This window comes from Protomyctophum bolini (genome assembly GCF_963924005.1).
Source record: "Protomyctophum bolini genome assembly, chromosome: 1".
Classification (NCBI taxonomy): Eukaryota; Metazoa; Chordata; class Actinopteri; order Myctophiformes; family Myctophidae; genus Protomyctophum; species Protomyctophum bolini.
The window spans coordinates 10242512-10255011 of record NC_137862.1 but is presented as its reverse complement, the minus strand read 5'-3'; the positions used below and the strand labels follow the sequence as shown (position 1 = coordinate 10255011).

Here is a 12500-nt window from a genome sequence, read left to right as displayed (position 1 = left end):
CCCGGCGGTGTCCTTCAAGGGTTGGACTGGGACGCCCGGCGGTGTCCTTCAAGGGTTGGACTGGGACGCACGGCGGTGTCTCGGCTTCAAGGGTTGGACTGGGACGCACGGCGGTGTCTCGGCTTCAAGGGTTGGACTGGGACGCCCGGCGGTGTCCTTCAAGGGTTGGACTGGGACGCCCGGCGGTGTCCTTCAAGGGTTGGACTGGGACGCACGGCGGTGTCTCGGCTTCAAGGGTTGGACTGGGACGCACGGCGGTGTCCTTCAAGGGTTGGACTGGGACGCACGGCGGTGTCCTTCAAGGGTTGGACTGGGACGCACGGCGGTGTCCTTCAAGGGTTGGACTGGGACGCACGGCGGTGTCCTTCAAGGGTTGGACTGGGACGCCCGGCGGTGTCCTTCAAGGGTTGGACTGGGACGCACGGCGGTGTCCACGCTTTTTACACTGGAGAGCTACCTTCAAAATTACTAGCTCAACCAGGTCTACCCACCAAAATATATATATTGTCCATTGCTGACAATAGTTACATATTAGGCAAACGCATTTGGAATGGGAAACAGAGGGGGGAAATGGAATTGGTATGTTATTTATAACGACGTATATATATATATATATATATATATATATACATACATATATATATATATATATATATATATATATATATATATATATATGAGACAAAAAAGGGACTCCTGCACATCCAAAAAGACCCGTAGGAGGTGCAAGTCTAGTTAGCAGGCATAGACATCAAAAAAGGAGAAAAACCTTCCAAGGAAGGGACTGCAAGAGACGGACAACTTACTGCATCAAACGTATTCATTAGCACGCCGCGTTTCGCCGTGAGCTTCGTCAGGTGCCACCCGGGGGGGTGGTTTTGTATAATGAATGTCCCTATATATACTTGACACATTCACACCTCTGTATAGCACCTGACGAAGCTCATGGCGAAACGTGGCAAGCTAATAAATAAGTTTGATGCAGTAAGTTGTCCGTCTCTGTTCCCTGGAGTGTGCAGTCTCTTCCTTCCTTTTTGATATATATATATATATATATATGTTGACCCGGTATATTACAATAATATTACTTAGTAATATATATTACATATATAGTATTAGTCATATGCAGTCTATCACCATTTCCTGTCATGTTTCTATTCAGATCACTATTCACTTTACATTAGCATTAGGTTCGCGTCACAAGTATGTACGAGGCGTGTTGGGAGTAACATGTATGTACGAGGCGTGTTGGGAGTAACATGTATGTACGAGGCGTGTTGGGAGTGACATGTATGTACGAGGCGTGTTGGGAGAACAGTGTGACATGTATGTACGAGGCGTGTTGGGAGAACAGTGTGACATGTATGTACGAGGCGTGTTGGGAGTGACATGTATGTACGAGGCGTGTTGGGAGAACAGTGTGACATGTATGTACGAGGCGTGTTGGGAGAACAGCGTGACATGTACGTACGAGGCGTGTTGGGAGAACAGTGTGACATGTATGTACGAGGCGTGTTGGGAGAACAGTGTGACATGTATGTACGAGGCGTGTCGGGAGAACAGCGTGACATGTATGTACGAGGCGTGTTGGGAGAACAGCGTGACATGTACGTACGAGGCGTGTTGGGAGAACAGTGTGACATGTATGTACGAGGCGTGTTGGGAGAACAGTGTGACATGTATGTACGAGGAGTGTTGGGAGAACAGTGTGACATGTATGTACGAGGCGTGTTGGGAGAACAGTGTGACATGTATGTACGAGGAGTGTTGGGAGAACAGTGTGACATGTATGTACGAGGCGTGTTGGGAGAACAGTGTGACATGTATGTACGAGGCGTGTTGGGAGAACAGTGTGACATGTATGTACGAGGAGTGTTGGGAGAACAGTGTGACATGTATGTACGAGGAGTGTTGGGAGAACAGCGTGACATGTATGTACGAGGAGTGTTGGGAGAACAGTGTGACATGTATGTACGAGGCGTGTTGGGAGAACAGTGTGACATGTATGTACGAGGCGTGTTGGGAGAACAGTGTGACATGTATGTACGAGGCGTGTTGGGAGAACAGTGTGACATGTATGTACGAGGCGTGTTGGGAGAACAGTGTGACATGTATGTACGAGGCGTGTTGGGAGAACAGTGTGACATGTATGTACGAGGCGTGTTGGGAGTGACATGTATGTACGAGGCGTGTCGGGAGAACAGCGTGACATGTATGTACGAGGCGTGTTGGGAGAACAGTGTGACATGTATGTACGAGGCGTGTTGAGAGTGACCTGTATGTACGAGGCGTGTTGGGAGAACAGCGTGACATGTATGTACGAGGCGTGTTGAGAGTGACCTGTATGTACGAGGCGTGTTGGGAGAACAGTGTGACATGTATGTACGAGGCGTGTTGGGAGAACAGTGTGACATGTATGTACGAGGCGTGTTGGGAGAACAGTGTGACATGTATGTACGAGGCGTGTTGGGAGAACAGTGTGACATGTATGTACGAGGCGTGTTGGGAGAACAGTGTGACATGTATGTACGAGGCGTGTTGGGAGAACAGTGTGACATGTATGTACGAGGCGTGTTGGGAGAACAGTGTGACATGTATGTACGAGGCGTGTTGGGAGAACAGTGTGACATGTATGTACGAGGCGTGTTGGGAGAACAGCGTGACATGTATGTACGAGGCGTGTTGGGAGAACAGCGTGACATGTATGTACGAGGCGTGTTGGGAGAACAGTGTGACATGTATGTACGAGGGGTGTTGGGAGAACAGCGTGACATGTATGTACGAGGCGTGTTGAGAGTGACCTGTATGTACGAGGCGTGTTGGGAGAACAGTGTGACATGTATGTACGAGGCGTGTTGAGAGTGACCTGTATGTACGAGGCGTGTTGGGAGAACAGCGTGACATGTATGTACGAGGCGTGTTGAGAGTGACCTGTATGTACGAGGCGTGTTGGGAGAACAGTGTGACATGTATGTACGAGGCGTGTTGGGAGAACAGCGTGACATGTATGTACGAGGCGTGTTGAGAGTGACCTGTATGTACGAGGCGTGTTGGGAGAACAGTGTGACATGTATGTACGAGGCGTGTTGAGAGTGACCTGTATGTACGAGGCGTGTTGGGAGAACAGCGTGACATGTATGTACGAGGCGTGTTGAGAGTGACCTGTATGTACGAGGCGTGTTGGGAGAACAGTGTGACATGTATGTACGAGGCGTGTTGGGAGAACAGTGTGACATGTATGTACGAGGCGTGTTGGGAGAACAGTGTGACATGTATGTACGAGGCGTGTTGGGAGAACAGTGTGACATGTATGTACGAGGCGTGTTGGGAGAACAGTGTGACATGTATGTACGAGGCGTGTTGGGAGAACAGTGTGACATGTATGTACGAGGCGTGTTGGAAGAACAGTGTGACATGTATGTACGAGGCGTGTTGGGAGAACAGTGTGACATGTATGTACGAGGCGTGTTGGGAGAACAGTGTGACATGTATGTACGAGGCGTGTTGGAAGAACAGTGTGACATGTATGTACGAGGCGTGTTGGGAGAACAGTGTGACATGTATGTACGAGGCGTGTTGGGAGAACAGTGTGACATGTATGTACGAGGCGTGTTGGGAGAACAGCGTGACATGTATGTACGAGGCGTGTTGAGAGTGACATGTATGTACGAGGCGTGTTGGGAGAACAGTGTGACATGTATGTACGAGGCGTGTTGGGAGAACAGCGTGACATGTATGTACGAGGCGTGTTGGGAGAACAGCGTGACATGTATGTACGAGGCGTGTTGGGAGAACAGCGTGACATGTATGTACGAGGCGTGTTGAGAGTGACATGTATGTACGAGGCGTGTTGGGAGAACAGTGTGACATGTATGTACGAGGCGTGTTGGGAGAACAGCGTGACATGTATGTACGAGGCGTGTTGGGAGAACAGCGTGACATATATGTACGAGGCGTGTTGGGAGAACAGTGTGACATGTATGTACGAGGCGTGTTGGGAGAACAGTGTGACATGTATGTACGAGGGGTGTTGGGAGAACAGTGTGACATGTATGTACGAGGCGTGTTGAGAGTGACCTGTATGTAGTACGAGGCGTGTTGGGAGATTAGCAGCTTGTCAGGCGTAATGTGAATAATAACATGTGGGGAAGAAATGTTCACTGGAGCGTGTTAACCTCACTTATGGATTACGTGGTGTGAATATTACACGGTATACGCTTAGCCGTGTGTGTATGTGTGTGTGTGTGTGTGTGTGTGTGTGTGCGCGCGCAGAAAAGCGTGTCGTCCCAGACAGGCTCTGAGAGAAAATGCACGGAACGTTAATTAAAACCCACTGCTGCAGCGGAATGTGAGATTAGCTCCAATTTCCAACTTTCGGCACATACAGTACAGGGTGCGCCCTCCCCCCCCCCCCCCTCCCCATGTCATTAATACACATACAGGGTGCACCCTCCTCCCACCTCGCCCTCCCCTCCTCCCCCAAGAAAATGGTTGAGAACCGCTGATATAGTAACCTCGCCTCACCAGGCTTTCCACCTGCTCAGAGGAAAGTCTGGTCTCTTCCTTCCTTTTTTCTCAATAAAAGCTACAGGCTACGTACGAGAGCTTTTATTGAGGGAAAAGGAAGGAACCTTCCTTTTCCCTCAATAAAAGCTCCCGTAGCCTGTAGCTTTTATTGAGAAAACAACATGACGTAAGGATACCGAAATGAAATGGTGCCCAGGCTACTGATATAGAGGGTTTTCAGAAAACTGTCAGAATTTAGAAGTCCTCAGGTCTAAATGGGTTAAACCGATGGAGATAATTCTCCATTGTGTATATTATGAGATAAATCACAATGTACTCGGATGAACCGGGGTCCCCCAGGGTTCTATACTTGGTCCATTCATTTTGTTTCCCTCTTCGCCAAATCTCTTTCTCGACACGTTGTGAGCTTGTAGATCAGCTATTTACACAAAACGTTTGGCCCAGTAAAGGCAGGATAGTGGACGGGTCCATTTGGTTCCGTTGGTTCAATTGACATATATTTTTTTCCCCCCCACATCCCCCTGGCAGCACAAATACAAACAAAATCTTATCACGAAATGATTTGACAATAATAAATACAAAACAAAAATAAATAAATAATGACAAAACAAAAAATAAAACGAAAATAAAACACATTACATACAGTTAAACAAACAGATTCACAATGTCTTAATTTGAGTTTTTAGATATTTCAGTATTTCAAAGTGTCCATGGACACCATGATGTCATGGACACTGGGCTCACTTCCTTCCTGGACTACAATTCCCTTAATGCTTTGGTGCACTGCTCCTCCTTGTGGATAGGGGGAGGGCTGTGAGACAACATGTAGTCCAGTAAATATTTCAAAGTGTCCATGACATCATGGACACTTTGAAATAAAATAAAATATCTAAAAACACATTACCAACATAAAAACCCCAGGAAAGTGTTTCTCATCTCCCAAACATCATTAAAATAAGATCTGGTTGCAAAAGGGGTGAAGTGGTCCTTTAACGAAAGCTGTACCACGGTTGGTCAGTCATAAATTGGCCTTACCGAACGCTGTGCTGCAGTTGGTCAGAGATAAATTGGCCTTACCGAACGCTGTGCTGCGGTTGGTCAGTCCTGAGTAGGCGTTGCCGCTGGGCGATGAGGTGGCGGGGGAGGACAGCGGGCTGTAAGACGATTGGTCAGCCTGGTAGCTGTGTGCGGAGCCGATGCCAAACGGACTGGACTGAGCTTTACTGGACTGGAGAGAGAAAAGACACGGAGTGGAAAGAGCATTACTGGACTGGAGAGAGAAAAGACACACCTGCTTTGGATGTTATCAACCCATAATCACCAGTATGCTCCTATCAGACCATGGATGGATGTTATCAACCCTTATTACATGGCTTGGTTGAATGCTTGATTCTGATTGGTCAATCGCTGAATTCAGCGGTGAGTTATGTGTTGATAATGACCGCTCCGCTGTATAACAGACGTCTGCCTAATCAAACCCTATGAGCACCAGCTGCACGGCTGCGCCCTGCTTGATTTACTGCTGTTTCCAACATGACAGCCGTGTAAACACACAATGTCATTTACAGCTAAACACTGTTTTCTAAAATGTTTTTGAAAACAAAAGACGAAGCAGTTCCCGAAAATGGATTCGATTTGATCAACTCACTTCCTTGTTTTGCCCTGCAGCTGGCAAGACAGGGACAGGGAGTTAAACTCCCTGTCGGTGAATTATCTCCCGACAATGACCACCTAGCCAGATATTATCCCTTACATATCACATGGCTTGGTTGAATGCTTGATTCTTGATTCAGATCTACGAGCTTGTAAATCTGCTATTTTCGAAAAATCGTGAAATTGCGGTGCAAATCTTTGAATATATAGCCTGTTCTTTCAGAGCTTAGCTCATATAACTCATATTGATTTTAAAATCCTATTACTCGTTTATAAAGCTCTTAAAGGTCTTGCACCTTCTTATCTCCATCTCCCTAACCGCCCCCTCAGGTCTTCCACTGCTGGCCTACTCGAACTCCCCAAAAAGGTGGATAGTAAGAAATATGGCGAGGCAGCATTCTGCTTTTATGGCCCAACAGCCTGGAATAAATTACCACTGCGCATCAGACAGGCACCCTCTATAGACATATTTAAGACACTTAAGCTTAAGGTCACATTCCCACCTAAATTGGGATTCTTGCATATTTAATTTGCTGCGGTTTGCCTTCACACTGTCATCCGCAGCAGGGGGACCTTTATCAATGTGTTCCATTCATAAACTAGCCTACACAGTGAAATCTATGGTGATAAAGTTATACTCATAACGTGCATGTGTTGTGCCGTCTGGGACTGGACCCCCCCCCCCCTTCCTCTCTCTCTCACTCACTCACTCTTTCACTATACGCATGCAGCCACGCACTGTTCTTTTGGGCATGGAGGCACAGCGCTGAGTGCACCGATATAACAGGCAGCAGCGCAAAATGTTTAAAGTTTATCGAGATGAAAGTCCCTGCTCCCCAGTCCCCACACAGTGACAGCACTCCATGTTTACGGCACGCACAGACAGACAGAATATTCTGTAGGCTATGTGTGTGTGTTTTCTTAAGCAATTGATTAATGTACTCGTCCTCATTTCGATCAGGACTTCAGTCTCCTCATTCGACCACGTCTATCCACGGTAACGGGACATCTTTGCGCTGCGTAAAATATGCCTTCTCCGTCTCCAACTGTGTTCAGCTCCTCACCCGCCACATTGTTTGCTTCATTTCCTTTATTTACTGTGGATTGCATTCACACCTGCACCAAATCGTAATCAAGTGCGATTGGAAGAGAAGCGAAACCCCCGTTTTTGCTCGTAGTAGAATGCGGTTCTTTGATACGCATTAGGATTCGAATGAGCCACCTGCCAAACGAAGTGCACTTTCTGAAAATGCACAGCAGGATTCGTTTTAATCGCAGCAAAGCTCTCTGGTGTGAATGTGACCTCAGACTCACCTTTTTACTCTTGCTTTTAGTTGAGTTTTAAAATATCTGTTCTTATCTTTGTACCACAGACCACTGCCTTTGCCTGATTTGACACTGCATTATTGTCCTATCGTTTTAACTGCATGCCTGTTTTAATGCTGTTTTGTTTTTATTATCTTTTCTGCTCTGTAAAGCACTGCTGAAAGGTGCTATATAAATAAAGTTTATTATTATTATTAGCAGCTTTGCTGCTGCTGGTGGTGGGGGGGGGGGGGGTTCCTGGAACTACATATTTTCAGAATAATTCTAGGGGTTCTTGACATGAAAAAGGTTGAGAACCACCGATATAGAAAGTTAGAAACATAGGGTATTTCAGAAAACTGTCAGGATTTAGAAGACTTTTTTTTTTAAGAATCGGCCTCAGGTCTAAATGGGTTAAAGGTCACTCTTATTAGGGGATACTAGACCTGTACGTGCCTGTCACAGTCGGCCACCGGCCTACTTGGGAACGATGCAACTTGACCTGAACCTAATGATGTACGTTGTCATAGCACCCGTTTTAAACCTAATGATATACGTTGTCATAGCACCCGTTTTAAACCTAATGATATACGTTGTCATAGCACCCGTTTTAGACCTAATGATATACGTTGTCATAGCACCCGTTTTAAACCTAATGATATACGTTGTCATAGCACCCGTTTTAAACCTAATGATATACGTTGTCATAGCACCCGTTTTAAACCTAATGGTATACGTTGTCATAGCACCCGTTTTAAACCTAATGATATACGTTGTCATAGCACCCGTTTTAACGGTCAGCCGGTGTCCCACATGGAGATCTGTGTATGTGCCTGTGTGGGAGGACTGCAGCGCGAACTGAAAAGTGTACGTGACAATCAATTCGGCCCACTGGCAGAGCCTGATTGGTTGAGCCTCAATTGGCTGAGGCAGAGGCTGGAAATTGCACAGGTGAAAGGAGTTGGCCTCATTAGGCCCGCTGGCAGAGCCTGGCCCAGGTGAAAGGAGTTGGCCTCATTAGGCCCGCTGGCAGAGCCTGGCCCAGGTGAAAGGAGTTGGCCTCATTAGGCCCGCTGGCAGAGCCTGGCCCAGGTGAAAGGAGTTGGCCTCATTAGGCCCGCTGGCAGAGCCTGGCCCAGGTGAAAGGAGTTGGCCTCATTAGGCCCGCTGGCAGAGCCTGGCCCAGGTGAAAGGAGTTGGCCTCCTTAGGCCCACTGGCAGAGCCTGGCCCAGGTGAAAGGAGTTGGCCTCATTAGGCCCACTGGCAGAGCCTGACCAGGTGAAAGGAGTTGGCCTCATTAGGCCCACTGGCAGAGCCTGGCCCAGGTGAAAGGAGTTGGCCTCATTTAGGGTATATGAATCTAGCTTGATATAATGTAATCGCTGGCATGGCAACAGTGTGCGTGTGTGTGCGCGTGTGTGTGTGTGTGTGTGCGTGTGTGTGTGCGCGTGTGTGTGTGTGTGTGTGTGTGTTTTGGACCAGGCCAAGGAAGATGGATGAGCCTGTTAAGAACCATATGCTCAACACACTGCCCTTAGCATGCTTCTGGATGGCACACACACGCACGCACGCACGCACGCACGCACGCACGCACGCACGCACGCACCAGTGAGACTATCCATTATGTGATGCCATCAATTTGAAACGTGGGCAAAGTGTTGGTAACCATGACAACCAGGGCCATGGTTGAGTTCGTTATTAACGATGCACATGGAAGTGCTCAACAGCCAATCACAGCTGGATGTCAACAGACCACTGACGTGCACTACACCCACTGGAACAGGTGTGTGTGTGTGTGTGTGTGTGTGTGTGTGTGTGTGTGTGTGTGTGTGTGTGTGTGTGTGTGTGTGTGTGTGTGTGTGTGTGTGTGTGTGTGTGTGTGTGTGCATGTGCATGTGTGTGTGTGTGTGTGTGTGTGTGTGTGTGCATGTGTGTGTTACCTGTCCAGAGAACGGTGGTCTGTTTCCAGACCAGGTCACCTGACCAGGGTTGAGCTGTCTGGAGATCTGGGCTAGATTCTGATTGGTCGAGCCCGACGGCTGGATGTCGTTCACCCCGGGAACATGTATCACTGAAGAACTGCAACGTGCACACACACACACACACACACACACACATCAGCCGACACTCTACCCCTAACCCATATCGGACCAACGCACTGCCACACTGCCACGGAAGCGAGCGGACGTCGAGTGTCATAATCCCGCCAGTTTTGAAAGGTTCACTTCTGTGGTCTCTAACATTACACCTAGCTACATGTTTAAGCATTTATTTCATATTTACATAATGTCGATTTCAGCTCTGACATTTATTTCAGAGATGCTCTAGTTGTGTGAAGAGTCTGCCTGTGCTATTAACTCATTTTGGATCAAATAAAATAGTCAAAAAGAGTCACATTTAGTCGACTAAAACTAGACTAAAACATTTTAGATGACTAAAATATGACTAAAACTAAATCAGCGGTGGGTCGGTGTGTACCTGAAGCTTTTCCCCGAGTGTGTCTGTTGGAACGGAGAGCTCTGGGAGTAGAGCTGTTGACCGCCAGCCGTGGACGATGGAACCATCAGCTTCTTATCCCCTGCTACGCACGGACACACGCACGCACGCACACGTGCACACGCACACGCACACCCACGCACACGTGCACACGCACACCATCATAATGATAGAGATGAGAGGAGATAGAGAGATACAGAGAGAAAAACAGAGTGAGGAAATGACAGTGAGATCAGCGAAGCAAAAAATGTTCTCAACTGTCAAAACACGACGGTTTCTCAACAGCCTGGAAGACAGACGGACACTCTGAACTATGGTGCAATGGTATGTGTTGAGAGGTGTGTGTGTGTGTGTGTGTGTGTGTGTGTGTGTGTGTGTGTGTGTGTGTGATGTGTGGTGTGTGTGTGTGTGTGACTGTGTGTGTGTGTATATGTGCATGTGTGTGTGTACCTGTGTACATGTCAGCGAATCGCGGGTCTCTCTCCTGGGAGAATAATGCCTCTGTCTTGTCGATGCTCTTTCCTGCCTCGTGGACTCCGCCCACACCGGTCACTGGAACCTATGGGATGAGTGGGGGGGCGGAGACACAGGGTGAGACCACGCCCCCAGAGCGCTACCCTACTGGCCAAAGCTGGAAGTGCAGGTGGGTGGTTTTGCTCGTGCATGTAGCACGCAGCTAGTGATGAGGAAACATGTTGGTCGACTAAATTCTTTCACCGGCGAAAACTAAATTAACACTAGTAAGCTATGATGACTAAAACTGAGACTAAATATACTGACAATTTCGTCAACAAATAAAAATTAGACAAAAATGTAGTGGAGAAGAGATCCAGTAGAACAAATTTTATGTTCGGTTGGGCTCGGGTGTTGGGCTATGAAAATATCAGATCTACAAACTCATCGCTTGTAAATTCAGCATGCAAAGTAAAATCAACTATAGATTTAGCAGACTAAAATAAACAGTAGATTTAGCAGACTAAAATCAACTGTAGATTTAGTCGACAAAAATCTTACGATATTTAGTTGACTAAAATGATAAAACTAGACAAAAATGTATTCAAAAGACAAAAAAAATGTGCTGTGAAACTCAACACTGGACTGTTTACCTGGAACAGAATGTAGTTAACCCTATGTTTACCTGGGACAGATCCTAGTTAACCCTATGTTTACCTGGGACAGATCCTAGTTAACCCTATGTTTACCTGGGACAGGTCGTAGGCGGTCAGTCCATCTCTCTGGTGGACCTCCAGTTCTTGTTGCTGCTGCTGCTGGAGCTGCCTATAGGAGAAACACACAACACTACACATTACTACACAACACTACACATTACTACACAACACTACACATTAATACACAACACCACCACAACATACATCACACACACTGCTGCTGGAGCTGCCTAAAGGAGAAACACACACACACACAACACTACACAACACTACACATTAATACACAACACTACACATTAATACACAACACTACACATTACTACACAACACCACCACAACATACATCACACACACTGCTGCTGCTGGAGCCGGAAGAAACACACAACATCAAATACATAGAAATGGTCATCAATAATCATACGTACGCTAATTAGGACCTAACAGTGGGATATCTACAGTATATAAAACTATGAGTATACAGACTAGAGTGCGATCTACGTTACATAAGTTGAGCCTTTGCATACGCCTGTAAGGTCGTTGAGGCTAGGGCAAGTGCTACGGGCTAAACTGGAGACTGAAGAGGTGGGTTTTCAGACTACGGCGGAAGATTGGGAGTGAGTCTGTCCGACAATTCCAGCCCTCAGTGATGTGCCAAAACGCGTCTTCCATTGACAGGCAGATAGTAAAATAGGCACTTTGGATTTAACACCATGTCCTGTGTTTAAAATAACAGGAAATAATAAGTGTAACTATTGTGAACAGATGCCGTGTACATATGCAGTGTAACTATTGTGAACAGATGCTGTGTACATACAGTATTACAGTATGCAGTGTAACTATTGTGAACAGATGCCATGTACATATGCGTGGTATTTCCTTCATAGTAAATATGCTCTCCATTAATTCTCACGAGGAGCAGTTGTTTTCTACTCTAAACGCCTTCCAGCAGACTTTTCTCTGAGGTTACGGACCATTGGCAGCTTGGCAACCGTGATATGTTCCCCAATTGCATCCGTTCCGTTTTCTGAAGTGGTTGGTACACAGAATGCGCTGTGCAAAATCCAGCTTAAAAAACAGCCACTTATTTTCAAAGGCTCGCCAGTGGATTTCCTCTGAGCTTTCTGAACCAAGATGACCTGCTTCATGAATAGACGGTCAGACGGGGTGATATTACCACGCTCTCAGAGACACTATTGGCCAACAGATCTCTCCAAGTATTAAGTGGCCATGACCATCTCTCTCATTCCTTTTCTCTGATGCGGCTCATTCAGAAGATGCCAGACTACATACAAGGAGAGAGAGAGAGAGAGAGAGAGAGAGAAGAGAGAGAGAGAGAGAGAGAGAGAGAA

The 12500-nt window shown here is 46.9% G+C and overlaps 1 protein-coding gene across 2 annotated transcripts in view; it reads right to left on the bottom strand.

Annotated features, from left to right (window-relative positions):
• Positions 1-12500, bottom strand: part of arnt2 (aryl-hydrocarbon receptor nuclear translocator 2) — an 83386-nt gene that overhangs the window by 8410 nt on the left and 62476 nt on the right. For both annotated transcript variants that reach the window (XM_080761419.1, XM_080761420.1), the window contains exons 13-17: positions 11185-11260; positions 10433-10541; positions 9965-10067; positions 9427-9565; positions 5605-5755 (exon numbers count right to left, since the gene is read on the bottom strand). In XM_080761419.1, the coding sequence (XP_080617545.1) occupies positions 5605-5755; positions 9427-9565; positions 9965-10067; positions 10433-10541; positions 11185-11260 (578 nt within the window). The remainder of the gene's footprint in view (positions 1-5604; positions 5756-9426; positions 9566-9964; positions 10068-10432; positions 10542-11184; positions 11261-12500) is intronic.